A 22,308-nucleotide genomic window follows, 5' to 3' on the forward strand; every position below is an offset into this window, starting at 1 on the left:
AGAATTTAATGGTGTAATGTATTTTTTACAAGGCAAAAATAATGAGAGGCAGGAACATACCACTTTTCAAATTAAGTTTTTAGGTTTCACAGACTAATACCATTATTTTCTGCTATATAAAATAATCCATAAATATACCCTCTTCAAAATAAAAGATAGTGCTAGTGGAACTACTATGCTTTGCAATAAAAAATACAGTCTGCAAAAAAAAGTATATACCCTTCAGGAAAAGACAAAATAGTATGATGTTTTTCAACAGATGGTATTACCCTCATACGGGGGACCCTAGAGGATGTCATATATTGCAGAAAACCTACCACACTGCCGGCCCTTAGAGAAACTAAAAATGCATGTGTAGCGATCTCAATGGCCAACATTGCCCAAGTGGCAGCTCACTGTACTAATAAATACCTGGAAGCTAATGGCCATTGGAGTACCACTTGTAATTGAAGAGGACAAAGTAACTTGTATTAATCTCACGATGTCTCAAAATTTAGTATTAAAATATTTATACAACTTTTTCTTTTCCTAAAGTGTGCATACATTTTTTTGTGAACTCTGTATATGTCAACTAAAAAAGAAAAAGAGCCATTTTATTTTTGTGTAAAATTGATGGGGTGCATGAAAATTTGGTTAACTGACACATCCTTAGGTTCAAATGGGTAAGTATTGTAGATTTGGCATTTCCTTCTAAAATTTTTGCTTATGGGGATGAAATGATGTTTTTTCCAGTTTGACAGTGAAACCTGAATAAGAAAATTCAGTTTGGCCGATTTCTTAGCCACGCTTTTGATGTACCAAGAGAAAATTTATAAAGTCAAGTTTGTCCAAGTAAGGTTTTCCCCTTTTATTTGCTTGAGAATCAGACAACTTATTAATATTAGGGAAAGATTCAAGGCACCTGATTTATAGTCTGGGCTCTTTATGCTACACTGCCAGACTGCAACTAGACACTGCTTTATTTTATAGCAATAAAAGGTGTGATTTATCAAATCAGATGGTGATGACTTAAAATACACAGATCATTTTGTAAGTACTCAGCTGGAGATCAACCAAAATATAGTGGCCTCAACAAATTATTATGGGATTTTCATAAGCTCAGTTGTTTTTTGACCAACACCTATAGAATATGTACAGTGTGCCAGATACTGGTGATATGAAAAAAAAACAAGTAAGAGTCTGTGACCTTAAGGAGTCTCCATTTTCTTGAGACAGTTAATGCAACCATGTACTGTAGAGTGGTAAATTTCAATTAAGAAATGAAGAAATTCTAGTCCCCAGCTACTCAGTAATAAACCACAAGATGAATAGGAACTAATAGTGACATGGTTCATGTGTGGACTTCTTAGTCTACTTAATATTGGGTATTTAATTAATTTCCAGCAACAAAAGCTGGCAAGAATCTCAGATATGCAAATTATGTCATACAATTACACTTTTATTAGAGGAATTACACATTTCAGTTCATTATCCTTTTCTACAGCAAAGTTGTGTTTTCTGTTGTTAGATAATTATCAGTATACTTTACCTCAAAGATGTAGAGTGCTTACGCTGACTACGTTATCTTTTTAATAACTTCAAAATACCTAAATATTTTTTATAATTAATGCATTTAGTTATCAAAACTATTGGTATTTTTTACAGTGGTAAGTGGAATGTCCTGACAAAATTGTCCATGTTCCAACCCCTGGAAGTTGTGAGCATGTTACATGGTTAAGGTCATGGAGAATTAACACAGGAAAATTATTTTGATCGAGGTGGGCCCAATCTAATCACATGAGCTGTCCAAAGCAGACAGCTTCTTTTAGCTGACGTCAAAGAGGTTAAACATGTGAGAGGGCCCTGACCTGAGTTGCTGCAGGTCACATGGCAAGTCTGACGAGAACATGAGCAGGCTCCAAGAACAATGGCCCCTAGGTGACAGCCACCAAGGAGCAGGGACCCAAGTCCTACAATAGCTGAGTTTAACTGATGGTGTGAATGAATTTGGAAGCAGATTCTTCCTAACAGCCTGCAAGGAGGAATGCAGCCCTGTTGATACCTTGATTTCACTCAGTGAGACAATAAGCAGTATACTTTGGCTGACCCACAGGACTTCTGATCTAATGAACCATGAGATAATGTTAAAGGTTTGTAAAATATTTTAAGCTGCTAAATTTGTGATGTTCTCTTCAACTCTGCTGAACATTTTTATAAAAATGGATGCACACTTTTGCCAAATATTTACCGTGTATTTAAATGATCACATATTTTTCTCACATATTAACATGGTGAATTATATTGCTTGAGTAATTTTCAATTGTTCAAACAGCCTTTCATTCCTAGAATAAACTCTACTTAGTTCTGTTGCATGAGGCTTTTCATATACTGCTTGACTTGGTTTGCTAATCCTTTGTTGAGAATGTTAGCCCTAAACTTATGATATTAGTCTACAGCATTTTTCTGTATCCCCAGTAATGTCTTTGTCTGCTTTTTATGATGATGTAAGGCTGAAAAGTGTTCCCTCTTAATTTTGAGAAAGAGGCTGTGCATAACTGATATTATTTCTTCCTTAAATGGTATAATTTAACAAATGAAAACCCTTAACCCGAGTTTTCTTTGTTGAAAATTTTAAACATTAAACCCAATTTATTCAAAATATACAGAGCTATTTATGTTATCTATTTCTTCGTGAGCTATTGGTAGTTTTTTAAGGAGTTGGTTCACACACTTAGGGAGAAGACTGTACACAGCATTCCTTTATTACCCATTTAATGTCTACATGGTCTTTGGTGATATTGGTAAATTTTCTTGGTCAGTCTGGCAGGAGGACTTAGCAGTTTTACCCTTTCAGCAAACCAGATTTGGTTTCAATGATTTTCTCCATTGTTTTATTTTCAATTATTTCCTAGTTTCTTGTTTTAGATTTAACTGCTTTTCATTTTCTAACTTCCTAATGTGAAAGCTTACTAGATTATGGACTAAAGATCTTTCTTTTTTTTTAACCAGAAAAGGATTTAATGTTAAAAGTCAACCTTGCTGGGCATGGTACCACACACCTGTAATCCCAGCACTCAGGAGGCTGAGGCAGGAGGATCCCAGCAAGTTCCAGGCTGGCCTGGGTTACATAGTGAGTTCAAGGCCAGCCTGAACTACAAAGCAAGATCCTGTCTCAAACACTCACTCACCAAATTCACTCGAAGCATTGCACAATTTACATACATCATATTGTTTTACAATATTTTTATTTTCTGTTAAAAATATTTTCTAATTTCCCTTGAAATTTCCTCCTGACCCAGGGATTCAGAAATATGCTGCTTAATTTCCAAGTGTTTAGAAGTTTCTAGTTATTTTTGTTAAGCTTGATTTCTAGTTTAATATTACTACGATGTGAGAACATGCTTTGTATGGTTTTAAAATTCTTTTAAATTTGTTCAGGTGTTTCAAAGCTCAGAATACTGTCTTCCTTTATGAATATTCCATGTAGTCCTCAAATACATGTTCTGCTGGAATACAATTTAAAGTAAGTTTTTATGTTTATGGTATATAGCCAGCTCTTTGGAAAAGAAATGCCATCTGACATTTGCTCCCTTTTATTAAGTATGATTAGACCATTTATATTTGATATAATTATTGATTGGACTAGTTAAATGTATCATCTTATTATGTTTTCCATTGTTTCCTCTTTCTCCTTGAATTATTGTTTAATATTCTAATTTAATTCATAGAATACATTCTATAATAATTTATAAGGCCAATATATTGGAATTAATTTTTATTTTAAAGTTTTTTATTGTTTGCTCTCCCTTCAAGTCTCACTCTAGTAAGATTTATTTTTAGCATGAAGAATTTCCTTGGCATTTCTTTTTCTAAGTCTTCTTTCATTCAAAAACACCTTTATTTTGCTTTTGTTACTCAGGATATTTTCACTGGATATAACATGTTGAGCTAAGAGTTTTTTCTTTCCTTTTTCTGGCCTCCACAGTTTCTAAGGAAAGATCTTTGATAGTTCAAATTTTTGTCTCTCAATAGGTTTCATTTTCTTTTGGCTCCTTTCAAGAGTTTTTTCTTTTTCTTTTGTTTTTAACAGATTATGAGATATATCTGAGCATAGTTTTCTTTAGTTCCTGTTTGATATTCAGTGATTTTCCTGAATCTATAACTTATACCTATATGGGAAATATTGTATATTTTATAGCTATTATTTTTAAATCTCAGCCATTGATATCTTCACAGTTTTTCCTACATCTCTTTTTCCTTTCCTTCTAGAAGACCAATGACACATTAGATCTTTCATTTGTATCCCACACGTTCCTAAAGTCCAGTTCATTTTCTGCCTGCAATCTTTTTTCTCTCTTTTTCAGACCTTTTAATTTCTAGCGCTCTATCTTTAAACTCAGTGATACATTCTTCTGGCTTATGAGTTCTGATGAAAATTTTACTTTGATTATATTTTTTTACATTTAGATTTTTGTTTGTTGAAACAGGGTCTCACTATCTGGTTCAGTCTGGCCTTGAACTGACTGTGTAGCTCAGGCCGGCCTCAAATTAGCAGTGATCCTTCTGCCTCAGCCTCTCGAGTGCTGAGATTATAGGCATGTGCCACCACGCCTGGCCCATTTAGCTGATTTTTATAGTTTCAATTTCTTTGCTGAATACTCCTGATTTTCCATTTATTTCAATCATGTTTATCTCTGTCCATGAACCATGGTTTTAAGAGATGCTTTAATATTTTTGCTAAATTCCAAAATCTGTATTATCATATCCTATGTTGATTATCTTCTTCTTTGAGAAATAAGTCAGTTGTACTTGGTTCATAGTATGTTGAGTAATTCTGGATTGTCCCTGGACATTTTTGGATATTACACAGTAGCAAGTAGCCAAGCCATTAAGGTTCAAAATAAATGCTTCATCTTGCTTTCTTTGAATTTGACTTTAACATTATTTTCCAAAGTATGTTATCTTGTGTTGTGTCTTCTTACACAGCATGTGATGAAAATTAGCTTATAAAACAATTCACTTCTTTAGACCTTCTCTTCTATGGTTTTTTAAAAATCCGACCTATGTATGTACAGTTTGGGGTTAAGGCCTAAATTTCATTTGCTCTACACACAGAATTAGTGATCAGCTTTCATCTCTTTCCCCAAGACTTCCTCTTTGCCTTTTAATCCACAATGGACACTTTTTCTGGTTCCTATAGCCAGCAAGCCAGGTTTCTCTGAGGCCTCCTGTACTATCCTGCACATACACTGTTAATGGGACCACTTTCAGAGTGAAAGTAGCATGGGAGAAAAATAATGGTGATTCCCCTTAGACTCTCAGTGGTAAAGAAAGGCCCCATTTCCAGGATTCTTCAGTTAGAGATTTGAGTATTACTGAGACATTTTTGGTGCCTATGAAGCCAGTACTGTGTGCAGTCTTCAAATTGGACTGACTTTAAAGCTCTGGGTCCTTTTTCTTACTTCTCTGGCTGGATATGAGGTCTTTCTCTTCATGTTTGCTGCCTGAACCTGCCATGCAGCAACCACAGGGTCACACCGGAAGAGAAAGCAAGGGAACAATTAAACTTATGTTGTACACTGTTACTCAACTTTGACTTCACTTCTTCATCGCCTGCTATTGTTTACCTTTCATTTAGATTCTGAAGAAAACAAATTCTCAGAGATTTAGTGTAATCAATGGGACTATAAAGTTACGCCCGATTCACTGGCTGACAGTGAACTCTAGGGCAACAGTTTTGAGCACTTGCCATATTCACTCAAGCATTCATATGAAGAAAGGGGGAAAGTCAACATAACAATAGAGTTCCTGGTATTATCTATTTTGATCCAGTTTTCCTTACCTTATGAAAAATGCTAGAGTTTTGTTCCCAATCTATTTCCTTTGCACTAAAGTTTACAATTACTGATTAACAACAAACATATAATTTTTTCTTGAACACCTTAAGACATTATATATTATGAAAAAACCATTTGTACAGAACTGTTCAGGAGCTCTTTTGGACTTTATCATAGACAATGAAAAAAAAGTAGTGGTATTCTGAATACGTGGTCTCCCTATAACACTATCAGAAATCATCCCTAGACTGCCAGTTGCTCAATAAATGAATGGCAAATAAAATAGCACGTGAAAAAAAAAATAGCAAGTGAGCAAAATACAGTAATATGTTGGTTCACGAATGCTTCTAGTTGCAAACAATTTGGTTCTCAAACAAAAGCGTTTAACAAAAATTTGCTTCCATTCACACTGGATCACAAACACAACTGTGGCCATCTTCCCCACACAAACACAAACACGGCCATCTTCTCCAAAATTGTAAAGCTAAGTTCATGAATAGTAGTACCATTTTATCTACAATGAAATATTCATAAACTGTATTAACACATGAACACACTGAATATAGACACCATTATAGACAATGTTTACTTGGTTACATCACTGTAATATTTCCCAGTTAAGAGGCGAAGTAAATGTAAATCTTTAAGGTTTATGACAGCAGCATGGTCATACCTGTTAATTTCTTCTCCCCAATGAGACACCCATTAAAATAAAAATAAAGTGAGGAAAAGTTAAACCTACAGCAACAAAAAGAGAAGGAAAGGAAGTCAACAAGATAATGACTACATAGCATTTGTGGAAAGTAGAACAGGGATTCTCAAAGAAGAGAGCCAATTTGTTTTCTGGAGAAACCTATAAAAATTGGGATTCAAAATGAAAGGGACACAGGGAGGATAAGACAGAAAATTAAAGCCTGCACATAGAATATACTCCTATCATCCAAATAAAAAAAGGGGACAAAGTATTTGAAGATTTGTATCTAATGAAATGGAGTCCCACAGATATTACTGTACTTTAGTTATCAGGCATCTTCCCATGTTAACACAGTGCCCAAGCCAACTGCCTTAAAATGAAAGCTACCAGCTTATAATAAATTTTTAAAATCTTTCACTTAAAACATATTCATCAATCACCAACAACTTGAACAAAAAAGTACCTTGGACAGCTCAGGAGAGCCTACAACACAGGAGAAGCCAGACACAAAAAACTACCTCAGAGCAAACATGAGTGTGGGAAAAAAAATTGTAATAGATGAAAAACAGGTATCTTCAGCAAATGCCTACATTCATGCAGTAAGAACAGCACTCAGTAAAAAAGGAAAAATGAAACTCTTAGAAATAAAAAATAGAAATATTTAATTATAGAGTCAAGGAATCTCACAGAAAACAAAAAGAGAAAGTGACAAAGGGGTTAACGAAGAAAATGTTGTAAGACATTTTTAAAAAATTCAATCTGAGTCCAACATAAGGATGTAGACTAATGTAAATAAATGACTAAACAAAGAAACTGAGCAATAAATAAATAAATAAATACAAGAAGGTCTAACTTTTTTTCCATGAAAATCCCAATTACAAACTATATAAGGAATGAAGGAAACAGACCTTTGGAACCCCACAGTAGCAATGACTGCAGGCAAGATGAATGCTATAAAAGTGAACCTCAGTATTTTTCTTTAAAGAGAAATAGTCTATTTGCATAGTCACAAAACAGTCCCCCAAACTTCAACATATTTATTAATTACTGTGGTTGTTTTAACATGTGTTCACAAATTCTTCTGATAATCTCCCCCCCCGTCAAGGAGTGACATTAATTCTCTTCCCCTTGAGAAAGGACCGAAAGACCTGCTTCTAACCAATAGAATATGGAAAAAAATCCTACTAGCTTTAGTTACTGGCCCACGCTCTTAACGAAATCATCAAGATTAGTAAGACATGTCCACACAGTGTCCTTCCTATATGATACAATGAGAAAGGCACTAACATCTTTCATATACTTCCTTAACAATTTGTAACTTTAGTCTAATCATGAGAAAACATTAGGTAAATCCAAATTGAGGAACATTCCACAAAATATCAAATCTAGTACTTGTTAAAAGTGTGGAGTGGGAAGGGAAGGGAAGGGAAGGGAGAAGGAAAGGGTAAAGGAAAGGGAAGGGAAGGCAGGAGGGAAGGGAAGGGAAGGGAAAGGAAAAGAAAAGAAAAAAGAAAAAGACTGCAGAAGCCTAAGGAGCCATAAGGAATAAATGCAATGTGCTAGTCTAGATTTAATCCTAGAAAAGAAAAAGTAATTCTCTGGTTTAATAATATAGTTACTGTGGTTATATAACAAGTTAGCATTATGTGAAGCTTGGTAAGGGGCATATGAAAACTATACTATCTTTGTAAACTTTTCTGTGAAGAGCAGATTTATTTCAAAATAAAAGTAATAGATAAATATAGTTGTAGGGGAAAAAATAAGGTCACCTACAAAAATAAAATACTCATCACTGGTAAAACAGATGCAGGAAGGCAAAAAAGCAATGCAGTTAAAATAATCTGCAATCTAGAATCAGCCCAATTAAGTGAAAAAATGAACTTTTCAGACAAACTTATTTTCCCATTAGGAAGTATTTCAGAATGTTTTCCAGCAACCAAGGGAGTAAAGTAAGAGAAATGAAAATAGGCAAGAAAAGCCTCAAGATTACAGTTGGAAGAATCAGTCCATGGCCAAACAGAAACATGGAAAGCTCTGGAATAAGAAGAAACTGAATGAAGTTTACACTATTCTTGAAAATGTGAAATAACTAAAGGAGATGATAAAGCTAGATGATATAAGGAAAAAATAAAAGAAATTAGAAACCATATAAGATAGGAAATGTAATGACGTACCTACATGTTCATATGCAATTATTTACTAATTTTCAATTTTAATAACTAAGCTATAAAAACAGATTAGTGCTTATTGAAGAAAATAACCATTTTAACTTTAAGACAAAGAGAAAGCAAACTTCTATGTGACAGAAGAGGTAAAAACAAAACTTTATTATTATTATTATTATTGTTGTTGTTGTTGTTGAGCAGTGAATCAAGAAGTAATGTTTGGCCTGCAAACAGTTTTATAAAACAATCAGTGTCTTCAAAGGGCACAATGTAAAGTAAATTCTTAACTCTTGATGCAAAAAGTCATAGTGGTTAACATTGATCTAGCAAGGAGGAATAATGGACTAGTATATTATTTAGATGCATCATTTTGAAAACCTAATCTTTTTTTTTAGAAAGATAGCATCATGGGCCGGGGATTTAGCTCAGTGGCACTGTACCTGCCTTGCAAGTGCAAGGTCCAGAGTTCCATCCCTGGAACTCTGGAAAAAAAAAAAGAAAGATATCGTCACTATTTTTAGCAGTGACTAGAACTAACTCATTTATTCATATTAAGTCAGTGTGTTTCTATTGACAGTAATGGATAGGACACTGAATAAAAATAGTTCTTGCCATGAATGGTCAAGACTTTCAACTTAATATACCCAATGCTAATGAATACTTATTTCAAAAGTTTTTTTATGCCATTTTCAACAAATTTAATAAACACTAAAAAGTTTAGTTTAGTTTCAAAGATTTTAACATCTCTGAAAATAGCATTTATAAATTTAAGTACACGTGAGTGAATTATCAAGCTATTAGATGATGATAATGGTATGGACTGCATGAAAAAGACAGTTCTTAAAACTATTACAATTTGGTTTTTGAAGTATATGTACATAGATCAGTTAATTTACTTTGTGTATTTGTAAGAGTGTGGCTGTATGATACTGAGGAACTGTACAAACTCATCATTTCTCAGACGAAATGATGCAATCACAATGTGAAGTTCCAAATCAAACAAAGCAGTAATTTTTGTTGGCTTCCTGAACTTGTCCCACTGCTAATCCAGGATGAAAACTGTACTCTCCTATGGACACAGAGAGAATATTTTTCTAGAATAGATACAACATTGTTATGGAATTAATTTTTAATCACATCATATTTGACAATGCCAAAAAGTAAGGCGGCATTAGAAACTCCATGTAATACCGTACAGAAAGGCTTTAAAACTTTTTTAAAAATTAAAATTCATAGCTTTATTATAATATCAACTTTTACAGAGACAGAATCAACATACTAATATTCATTTGTGTTAGTACTTATATACATATCGATTAGATAATTCTTTACTTAGCATTTTTAATAGATTTGACAACTATTTTTTTTTCTTTTCTGAGACTATTTTCTATCAAAGGAGCTAATTCCTATCTTACAGTATTGCTGTGAAAATCTGATACACAGTAGCTGATCAAAAAATGCCAGTTCTATTTTCCACTGTGTTCTTCATATACATTAGTACAAATTAAAATCTAATTCAATAGCTTAAATTAATATATGCAGTACTTAAATACTGAATATGTCTTGGGCATGTTCTAAATTAACAAAAAATATGAAAACTGCCCTACCAGATGTAATAACAATGTAAACCCGTGGTAATCAAAATAATACAGTATGGCATTAGTATAGGAACTGACAAGTGGGTAAAAGCCTCAGAGAATTTGGAGAGAAATGTTATTACAAATCAGTAGAGAAAGAATGAGTTGGTCAAGAAATGGCTGTCCATATGAAGAAAAATAAAATTATGGACCCAATTCATTTCATAATTAAAACGAAACAACAAAAAAACTCCAGACTGTTAAAAGACCAAAATTGTAAATAACTGAAAAGAAAAACAACAGAATAATGACCAGAAAAAGAAATACATTGTAAATGACCACACGCAAAGATGCTTAATTTCACTGATAATCAGGAAAAATGTAAATTTTAAAAACAGAAATTTTAGATAGACTTTTGAAGCCTAACACTAAGAAGTAAGCACGCAGTAAAACAGAAACTGCTAATCACTGCTGTTGAAATAAACTATAACAGCCACCTTGGAGACTGCTTAGCTATTAGCTAGCATAACCAAATATATACAATGTCTATGATCCAATAATTCCATTTCTCATATATGTTCACCTTATATTTACAGCCCCAAATTTATGCCAGTGGCTCAAAAGTCTAGGAAACAGATAATACAGTGTGGTAGAGTCATGCAACAGAATATTGTATCGCTGTTAAAAGAAATACATGTTACTGGACTCACTATCTAAAAAAATAGTGAAATTATGATTCTGCAACATATTATTTATGTAATATTTCATAACCAAAACAAAATATTATTTTTATAGAGACCCATGAGTAATATGTGTTAGGATACTAAAAATGTACTAAAAACTCAGACACTTTAAATTCACAGCAGTTGTTATCTTCAATATTGGCTTTATCAATGATTTGTTTTCTAAAAAGTAACAGAAAATACAGTATTCACAACTGTCAATTCTGAGGGAGAATTAAGTGGGTATTTGTAATACAAAACTAATGAAGGTTACCAATAAGATCATAATTCTGTTTTCTTTTTATCTATTTAAACACTTTGCTAAGTATACAAAGGTAAGCAAATGGGACAAATTTCAGGTCATGTAAAGATGGTAATTTTAAAGTTTACAGTGAGTAAAACGTACCTCAGAAATGAGGTAAAAATTTTTAATTTTCAACATCTGTGTAATTGCTAAAGTAAATTCTGTTCCCTTAAACTGTATATTTCTAATTTCATCGCTAAACTATCATGAAAACTTTCATTTGAGTACCGAAAAAATTAGTTAAAAAGTACAAGTCCTAAAATAAACCTACTAACCTGTATGGGTTCTTCTATGTCTCTGAAGCTCATCACTCCTTGTGAATCTCTTGCCACAAAACATCCAGTTGCATATAAAAGGTCTTTCTCCAGTATGCCAGCGGAGATGTGCTCGTAGGTGAGATGTTTTGCCATAAACTTTTCCACATCCTTCAATGTGACAGATATGCTGTTTCTTTTTTCCTGGTTCATTACTGCCTCTAACGAAAACAAAAAACAAACATTAATTACACTCCCCAGACTAAGCTTATAATTATGAAAAAAGGGAAATCAAGGTAATTAAATGTGCTTTTCTGAATAGATCTGTTTGATCCTAATGCCATAACTGCAGTTACAGTAAAAAAAATTTCAATTAAAGAAAACATAAAACAGATCTCTGTGTTTAAAAAATCTGCTATGAAAATGTGTTAATTTCATTGTTTATGTCTATGAGGCAATTCAAGTTCCTTCCCTAGTAGGCTCTTCTGTTAGCTTAAAAAATAAGAGAAAAAAAAATCTCTAAGCTTTTCAAGACATTTTAACATTCTTGTTAAAATACCAAAAGATGGCTAACTCCAGTTAAAGGTGTAAGGTGCAGAGCTTCATTTCCAGCAAGACAGTATGAGGAGTTTCATGGACCTGCTTTCCAGCAAAGCTGGTGAAAATTATAAAACAAGTCTCTCAAATGGTTGTAGGAGCAAATAACAGCAAATAAAGAAACACACTTACTAAAGAAAATCTAACAGAACTGGGGAAAAACAGTAAGAGTGTGGTATTTGTATCAAGACTCACTTCCTCTCATCACTATGCCACAGGCGCATTATAGAGGGCACAGAAAAACAGGGCTCCTTCTCCCACCTCTCAGCTAGAGGGCTATCTCCCCAGGAGGGGTGGACACGGTATTTCTCATGCTAATCCCAGCTACGTGTTCCAGGTCAATGTGGCTGAAAAGTAGTGCCTCCTTGCTTCCATGTAGCCCTCAAATCTGGGACACATCCTCTATCTTGGATATGGCACGATGAAATGCTATGGTCTGGAATGCTCTTGTCTCGCTTCATTCTTGGTTCATAACTAGGAGTTTCTAAGCTGGGGGAAACAATATGAGAAGATCCGAGGCTACTGATGGCCCTGTCATCAAGCATACAGCTCCTAAAACAGGGTCACCCAGAGAGAAACGTACCATTGCTCCAAACTCTGACTTGAGAGCATTACCATCATCCAAACTAGATAAAACATATTACAAGAAAAGAAAAGAAAACTATAGGCTAATATATCCCATGAGTACAGATGCAAAAATTTTCAAGAAAATATGGCAAACTGAATCTGGCAATATATAAAATGAGTTATACATCATGACCAAAAGATTTATCCTAGGAATGCAAAATTGAAACATGTGACAATTAACGTAACATATATTGGTAGAACAAAAAATAAAAATCATCGGATCATCATAACAAATGCAGGAAAGCATTTGATACAATCAAGCATCCCTCATGATATACTCAGCAAAACAGGAAGAGAAGGGAGTTTTCTCAACTCGATTAAGGGCCCCAGAACTAACACTGTACTCAATGGTGAGGAACTAGATGCCTTGCCCAAGAAAAAATAAAGGATGTATACTTTTGTCACTTTGCCACGTGTATTGAACATTATATGGGAGGTTCTACACCTAGTAATTAGGCAAAAAGAGAAAAAAGAAGAAAAAAACCCAAAACTCCTGTGGAGTGAAAAAGAAGAAGCAAATTAAACAAAATGCTTTATATCTGCATAATGGAATATTATGCATCCATAAAAGGAAATTAAGTATCCATCATGCTGTATGACTGAACCTTGACAATGTCATGCTACATGAAAGAAATCAATCATAAAAGACCACATATTGCATGACTCCAATTATATGAAATGTCCAGAACAGGCAAATCTACACAGGCAAATCTACAAAGACAGAAATTATTTTAGTGATTGCCTAGGGTTGTGAGGGTTGGGGAGTTGGTGAAAATTGATGGCTTAAGGATACAAGATTTCTTTTGAGGATGACTAAAATGTTCTAAAACTAACTGTGGTGATGACTATACAACTCTGGGAATATATTAAAAATCACAGAATTTTACACTTTAAATGGATTAATGATATGTGTGAGCTAGTTTTATATCAATAAGATGTTTAAAGTTTTTTACAAAGTAAATGAAAGAAGAAATTCATTAAAAAATACATGAGGTTTCAATCCCCGGTACCAAAAAAAACCAAAAAATACATGAGGTACAAAAGCAGAGGAAATCCCACTCCTCGAACAGCCAGACTTAATTCCCTTCATAATATATTTTAACTTCTGGGCTCCAAAGGTGGTGAAGTTCCAATTATCAATGACTTCATTTTACCTACTATTTTATGCCTTCCAGAGGGCAACAGCTGAAAACAGATCATTTACCTTCCTTCTCCTTCCCTACAGTTAGGACAGGAACAGGCAACTCTTCGAAGCCTCTTGCCAGGTTGCACCTCTTGATCGGAAGACTGCTGGCCTTGCTGCAAATGCACTTGTGTGAGTTGGTCAGGACTAACAGCACCTATTGTCGCATTAGCAATTCCTCCAACTGCCACTGTCACAGGAGCTATCGTAGCTTGCTGGACTTTCACTCCATCTTGCCCTTGCTGCTGACCTAAAAAGGAAGAAAAACAGGAAAGAGTATTATAATGTTTTATGTTCCCAAAGAAAGAATAAAAAAATTCCATGTGGCCATTGTAAAGCTATTACGTTTGTTCTAATAATCTGTGTAATGTAACAGCAGAATGTAAATGACTTGTATTATACCAACCATCCTAAAATACTCTTACTTAGTAGCTCAGGTGCCTTTTTCTTTTTTTAAATGGTACTAAGCATTGAACCTAGAGCCTTATATATGTCAGGCAAGCAAGCACTCTAGTGCTGAACTACATCCCCAATCCTTTTTAAAAATTATATTTTGAGACAGGGTCTTGCTAAATAGGCTAGCCTCAAACTCACAATCCTCCTGGCTAAGCCTCCAAAGTAACTAGGGTTACCATGGTGAGCCACTGTGCCCAGCTAATGGCCTCTTTCTCTAGTTGAAGGGACCATACATAAATCAGTTGACCCTCTTTGTAACTTAATTTATCTTTCCATCTGGAAAATAAAAGTTCAAAGTACCTGTCAACCTCATAACTCACTGAAGTACTATGAGTATTAATGAGACACTGAAAAGCACTCTGAGATCCTCAGAGGAAAAATGGTATATAAATATAAAGTACTATTACTATTTCCACAGTAAACAACATAACTCATAACTCATTCACGCCAAGAAAATTACAGGAGTGAAAAGTAACTCAACAAAGGATTAAGTTTTATGGATGTTTCTCATCTCTGAATTGTTTAAATTAAACTGTTTTAATTATTTATTGATGAGTCATTTTTTTTAAAGTGTGCACAGAGTTAAGTGTTTTTTTAAAAATACAAAACCAGCAATGACTGTTACATACCATCACCATAATAAAAAAGACATTCATGGTAATATTACTTTATTCACTCATGATTTATAGCTAAGACTTCATCTCTCAGGTTCAGCTTCACTTAGGGAAAAAACACGATAAATAATGCTATAACCAAAAGTATCTACTTACATGTCATAACTTTATCTTGGACTGTAACTGGTATTGCCTTACAATATTTTTTCCATACAATTTTACATTCTTCTATCAGGTATGGGAATGCCAAATATGTAAATGGACTTAAAAAACTAATTTGTGAAGGGATGCTCCCATCTCAGAGAGTTGATATAAATACTTACAAATCCCTTCCCACAGTTCATGGCACACAATTATTCATTAAACATTAGCTATTGTTACCACTGGTTTCCATTGAGTTGAGTGGCAGTAAAGGATAAAATATGTTAGCAGAAATGTACATGTGGCTCCTGAGAGTAAAATAAAAGGGTTTATTTTAAAACTGTACTTGCAGTACCTTAAACATATAGAGCAGCCAAGAAAAAAAAAATTATCAGTTAAGAAAAGAGCACTCACTCTTTTAAACAAACTTAAATGTGTGACTCTCCTAGCCAAAGTTACCTGAACTTCTTTTGTGCCCACAGGACTCTCAACTCTTTGGGAGTGCCCAAGACTAAAATACAAATACAGGTACCCTTCAGCACCCCAAAGGACTGGGGTGCCAGGACCCTATCTCCCTCAATGCCCAAATCCACAGGTGCTCAAGGCCCTTACACAAAACGTAGTATTCACATACAACCTAAGCACATACCCCACACTTTAAATCACCTCTAGACTACTTACAATGCCTAACACTATGTAAATGCTACGTAAGTAGTTGTATACTGTACTATTTAGGGAATAATGACAAGAAAAAAGTTTGTGTGTGTTCAGCACAGTTTATTTCTTTCTCTGAATATTTTCATCTGCCATTAGTTAAATCCTAGGACAGTGGTGGTGAACCTATGGCACACACGCCTCTGGGGGCTATTTGCTAGCACTGAAAGCTCTGAAAGGTGTGCCATCACGGCCGTAGGATGTGGAACCTACAGATACTGAGGGTCAACTCTATGAAACATCATGGTGGGGAGGATAAATATATATATATTGCTTACTGTTTTAGTAAGAACACATATTTTAGTTCCTCTTCTGAAGTTTATTCACCCTTGAGTCACCATGAAATGTTAAGGCAACATAAATGAAGTCAGAAGTTCTTAATTCATGACTGTACACTAAAAGATCCTGTTTCTCATCTCTAAAATAACACTGACCTCCCTAAAATTCCTGTCATGTTACCTATTTTAAAGTTTTTTGTGAATATCAAATTGATTATTTGTGGGCAAAGGCATAATAAACTATAAAGCAACATAATAAATATAATCTATCGTTATTATGCCTCTATGTATCTTTGAAAACATAAAAATTTTAAATATTCTGTAAACAATCCCTTAAAGATGATTGTGACAAACTATTACTTGTGCACCTCAAAGTATACAGTACAACGACACATACACTCACTGTTTACTGAAAACAACAACACACACAATTTTGAAAATGGGGAGGTCCATGTGAACGAGACTAGTCTTTACAGCATGGTACTATACCTATAGAAATGCAGATATTTAAAGATGGGAATATTTTTCACATCTCCTGAAGTCATACTTTTGGGCCATAATTTTTCCAGCTATTGTTCACACAATAGTTGGTCATTCCTTTCAGTATGCAGTGATATTTAAGATGACCATCATATTAAAGAACTGCAAAGGACTCCTGGTTCCTCAGATCCTTTGCAGTTTTTGACAAACTCAAGTCCCTGTATTATGAGCACTTACTTGTTCAGCGTCTAAACAACTTGGCAAGTTATTTCAATAATTAATATAGGCAAATTATATTTGAGTATATATACCTTAGCCTGTTCATGCTTAGCTCTTCACCCAGATGTGTCACAAACAGGTAAGGTTCAACATACTACCTTCTTTTCTTTTCCACTGGTACCAACATACCACCAAATCCATAGCAAGAGCTGCAAGACTACTAATTCTACTCATGTCTTGGATCTCATCTTGTATTAGTCTCTCCTTTGCTCATTCTGCTCCTGATATTCTTCTATCCATAAATAAATAGTCATTTCTTTCTTAGGGCCTTAACACATACTCTCCAGTCTGAGTAGGGAATGTCTTTGCACCCAGATCTTTGCATAGTTGGCTCTCTGATAATATTCTAGTCGGTGTTCAAATCTTTTCTTTTCAGAAGTGCCATTCTTGATCATACCATCTAAAAGTAGTTTCCTTTAGTCCATCTCTGTACCATCACCTAGTTTTATCTTAAATTACCTTGTTCTTTCACCATATTTTTCCCTGTCTTCAGCCCACTCTGAACGTTAAATGCCATGAAAATATGGACTTTGCCTGTTATGTTCACTGCTATATCAATAGCATGTGGAACAAACACATAGTTCCAGGGAGAATGTGCCGAATACATAGCAGCTATTCAGTAAGACAAGTTTAATAAATAATAAAACATTTTAAAATTTTTTTAGAAGATCATTCATCTTTCAGTCTTGCTTCTAAATGCCCACTTTGGTAAACGCTACTCCTACTCTCCTTACTACCCACACTTAAAACCTTAAAATGCCATTTTTCAGGCTACTTTCTTTATACACTGTATTGAGCAACTGCTGAATTATAAAGGTGCTAGGCATAAGAGATCTGGCATTTATCTTACCATCTATTACCAAGATCATTACTCTGATTCAGGAACTTGTTACTTTGTGCATTTACTAGCCCAAATAAACCATTCCAGAAGAAAAACAACAAAAACAAAAAGCTGCTGCCAGAAAAATAAAAAAAGTACTGTTCTGATCAGAGCACATCCATTCTCGATAACAAAGTGCTCTACTTACAGGAACCAGCTTCTGGTTCACAAGACTTGCTTCTAATGGCCAAATCCAATGTGTGTTTTCTCAATCAGCATTACAGCACTGCTCTGCTGCATTTGATATTATTGATTACTCCATTCTTCTTCAAACTGGACTCTCCGGGCTACCTTCCTGCCTTTCCAGAAACCCCTTCTTTGTTAGTTCTTCTTCCCCTGCTTTTTCTTTTTAAATCAGCATTTAAATCTAAATTTGTATCACATTCTTAAAAGACTTATCCACTCTAGTTTCCTTTATTCCTCATCTTTCATTCTCTTCTTAAATTACTGAAATTAGGGGTCCATCTCATCACTTTGTTAAAAAAAATCACAAAGTAAGTAACTTCTTTCTTGGTAAACCCAAAGATACCTTCAACTTCCTCTTACTCCAACTCGCGAGAGCTGCTAATCCCATTCTCTTCCTGAAATGCTCTTCTTGTGTTCCACTAGTATCTATTTACCACTAGGGTTCTTTCTTCTCTTCTGACCACTCTGGTGTCAACATCTTTGCCATGCTTCTCCCCTCTAAAATTCCTATGCTCTTCAGAGTAACTGAACCATATATTTTCATGTTTACTGCTATGTTTAAGCTAATGTCTCCCAAATCTGTACCTTCTCTGCTCAAATATCTCTCAGGAGTATATTATTATATCTACAAGGGAAGATTTCCACTGAGATTTCTCAGAGGCAGTCCAACTATGAGTCAGGCAGATTATTCATTTTCTTCACCTAGCTTTTTCTCACTGCTCAAATAATTTATCAAATGTATCCTTCTTTATTGCACAGTAGTATGCCATTGTGTATAAATATCCCATTTTCTTTAACCAACCATCTGTTGCTAGACATATAGCCCGTTTCCAAGACTTAGCTATTATGAATTGTGCTGCTATATACAAGGGTATACATGTATCACTGTGATTGTCTTTAACTCTTTAATGAAGATACGTAGAACGGGAACAGCTGGGATGAATGGAATTTCTAATTTTAGTTTTTTGAGGAATCTCCATACTGATCTCTGTAATGGTTGTACTAGTTTACATTCCCATCAATAATGTAGAAGGAAAGTTCCTTTTTCCTCACAGCCTTGCCAGCATTTGTTACTATCTGACTTCTTTAATGGTCAAAGATGTTGAACATTTTTTTCATGTATTTACATATATGATTTAATTTACTCCTCATATCCTTATAAGCTGAGTTTTATGGTCCCAATTTTAAGATGAGGAAAAGGAGGTACTAAGGGGGTAGATAAAACACCAAAAGTCACAAAAGAGATGCGTAAGAATTGAGATTTGAAGCCAGGTCTAGCAAAGTCCAAGATTTACTTCCTTATCACCAGTTATATATTACTTATGTTGATCAGCGGTCCCCACTGAGTCTATCTCTTCAGCAAAAATCTCAAATTGTCCCTTTTCTTCATGCAATAAATACTGCTTGTACATTAATACATGCCCTTCTTAACTTTATATCACATCAATAGTATAGACTTGGTTTCCCAAAAAGTCAGTGAACCTTCCATACATTCAAAGGTCTTTGTAATTTAGCTTTTGACTATTTTTAAGGCTTCATTTCTTGGCATTCCTCTTCCACTCTCACCAACATGTACACTGATCTCTATTTTCTCTTACGTTCCATGCTTGATTGTCCCTGGGACTTTGAATGATATTGGTGGAATCCAACCATTTTCCCACCCAAAATCTTCATCTTCCTCAGTCAACCAAAGGCCTATTCACCTTACAGGACTCAGTTCATGTATCATCACTTTGGGGCATCTTCCTGAAGTTCCTTGTTAAGTCTGGGACATATATCTCTTCTCTACTGTCCCATAATATCATGTGCATAATTTTATCCTAACAATGGACATGTCGTAAATGTGTATTTTTAATGCATCTTTGTCCAGTTGGATGGTAAATTACTGGTCTTGAAGAACAGTATGCCTCCCTTCATTTTCCATTCCTAAAGATGTATTACCTAGATTTATTACACTCATGAAACAGTATTAGCTCATGTGGTAACAGATTTTGTTACTGCGTTAATGTTACAGATATATAAGGATTTCTTCTGAAGTGTAACTTTAAAAATAAGAATTGGATATAATATGACTAAATGAAATTTGGACTAACAAGACCATTACTAGTTGTAAGTCAGGAAAATTAGTACTATAATTTTTAAAAATCACAGGAAAAAGCTTATGTTACACAGGAAAAAAACAGCTATCTTACTGGTATGCCTATATATTCAATTTGTCACATAAAAATGGTAATGAGAATGTTAAAAAGAAGTTGTGCTATTGTGCCACAGAGCTAGTGACAATGTGAAAAGGCTTCATTATTATAGGAACAAACTATATTTACATCTATTTCTAGCTATCATTACTGGACTATCTGAAAGGAAAGTAACTTATGCCCTTCAAGACAGAAATGGATTCAAAAATATGGTATATTTACACAATGGAATACTACTCAGCCATAAAGAGAATGGAATCCTGTCATCTGCAGAAACGTTGAGGGAACTAGGGAACATTATACTCAGTGAAGCAAGCCAGGCACAGAAAGACAAAACACATGTGTTCTCAATCATTTAAGGGAATCAGTAAGTCAACCTTGTAGAATGGAATAGCAGCCACTAAAGATGGATAAGGGGAGAGGGAAAGAGAAGGGAAATAAATTTAGAGACTTTTAGGGACTGTAAAGAGTGAAGGGAATGAGGGACTTAAGGGAAAAAGAGGAAGTATGGATGGACAGTCAATGCATCATGTATACATGCATGGAAATATCACAGTGAATCCAATTAATGTACAATTAATGAGTTATAACTATAATATTTAACAATTAAAAAATTAAAAATTGGTTAGTATTGTAGCTACACATTATGACAGAACTGAGCATAGCTCTTTTTTCTTTCTTCTAAACTGCCAAGGGAAAAGCATCCAAGAATATTTGGAGAAATAAAACAATGACTTGGGCTGGGGATTTAGCTCAGTGGTTCCACCACCTGCCTCACAAGTGCAAGGTCCTGAGTTCAATCCCCTGTACCAAAAAAGACAAAACAAAACAAAACAAAAACCAAAGAAAACAATGTCTTATTCTTTTTTTTTTTGTTTTTGGTACCGGGGATCGAACTCGGGTCCTTGCACTTGTGAGGCAGGTGGCAGAACCACTGAGCTAAATCCCCGGCCCTCAATGTCTTATTCTTTTTTTTTTTTCTTCTCTTTTCTTTTTTTAAATATGGCAACTGCCCAGCAGGGTGGTAGGCAGCAAGGTATTAGATTTCAATATACCCAACAAGATCTAGAATGGGTATTTGAAAAAGACCTCCTTGTTGCTTGCACACATTTCTTTTCGCACCAAATGAGTGGTCATTTGCCTTAACAGAATCATAAGATAAGTGAGAAGAGAAAGCAGGTTTAATGAATAAAAGAAAATGACACACTCCATATAGACTAGGGTAGTTCTCTGGAATTTGAGGTCAAGGCTCTATGTCCAAGGCAATGAAGTACTATTCTGACTTGATTTTCAGTATACCACACTCCTTAAAATACTTCAAGGGTTAACTGAGAATTTAAATATTCCTGATTTTGTTAAACAGATACCATCTCATCCCATGACAGTATTAGCAGCAAATTATTTCCAACAAAAGTTTAGAGAACCAAAGATACCTGTGTGGTTTTGTGTAATTTGTCCTTTGACTATCAACATTCCTGGCACACTGGAAATACACAGTATTTCTTAAATGAATGTTTCTTAAAAAAAAGTGGGACCTAAAACCCAAACATAGAAACTTATGAAACTAGGCCAGTAGAATATGACAGGACTACTAGAAGTGAGATCACTACGTCAAAGATTATGAAACATTTATCAGACTTTATACAGTTTATGAAATTATAGGAGTAGCAATACAGAACTGTATACATTTACATTTCTACTAGAAGTATGTGAAAATACCATTACATTTCATGCACAAGAGAAATTAAACAAGAATTTGAAAACATTTAATAGGTTAAAAATGAATAGGGCTGGGGAAGTAGCTTGGTGGCAGAACATTTGTTGAGCATATGTGATGCCCTGGGTTCAATCTCCAGGACTGCAAAGAAGAAAACTGCTATCTCACTGTGCCTTCTAACAAAAGATACTTGCTCTTATCTCTCAGTTTGTTTTTCCTGAAGGTCTAAGCCAAGTTAGTAGGATAAAGAAATAACAGGCCTATATAAGAAGTAAAGATTTAAAGTAACAAAACTGTCATGATTATAAAACGGTATAATTATTCATTTAGAAAACTCTAGAAAATCAAATTAGAACATGACATTTCAGCTAGATGACCAAATATAAGATCAACATAGTAAGTTTCCTTCTACATCCCTAACACAAATAA

General features: G+C 34.5%; 1 protein-coding gene across 2 annotated transcripts in view; it reads right to left on the reverse strand.

The window, feature by feature from the left end:
• Sp4 (Sp4 transcription factor) overlaps nucleotides 1-22,308 on the reverse strand; it is a 65,472-nt gene that overhangs the window by 3,859 nt on the left and 39,305 nt on the right. For both annotated transcript variants that reach the window (XM_087206676.1, XM_087206675.1), the window contains exons 4-5: nucleotides 13,961-14,189; nucleotides 11,554-11,753 (exon numbers count right to left, since the gene is read on the reverse strand). In XM_087206676.1, coding sequence (XP_087062802.1) covers nucleotides 11,554-11,753; nucleotides 13,961-14,189 — 429 coding nt within the window. The remainder of the gene's footprint in view (nucleotides 1-11,553; nucleotides 11,754-13,960; nucleotides 14,190-22,308) is intronic.

This window comes from Heterocephalus glaber, unplaced genomic scaffold (genome assembly GCF_053883595.1).
Source record: "Heterocephalus glaber isolate CG9 unplaced genomic scaffold, H.glaber_assembly_v1.0 deba00000676, whole genome shotgun sequence".
In the NCBI taxonomy this organism is placed as follows: Eukaryota; Metazoa; Chordata; class Mammalia; order Rodentia; family Bathyergidae; genus Heterocephalus; species Heterocephalus glaber.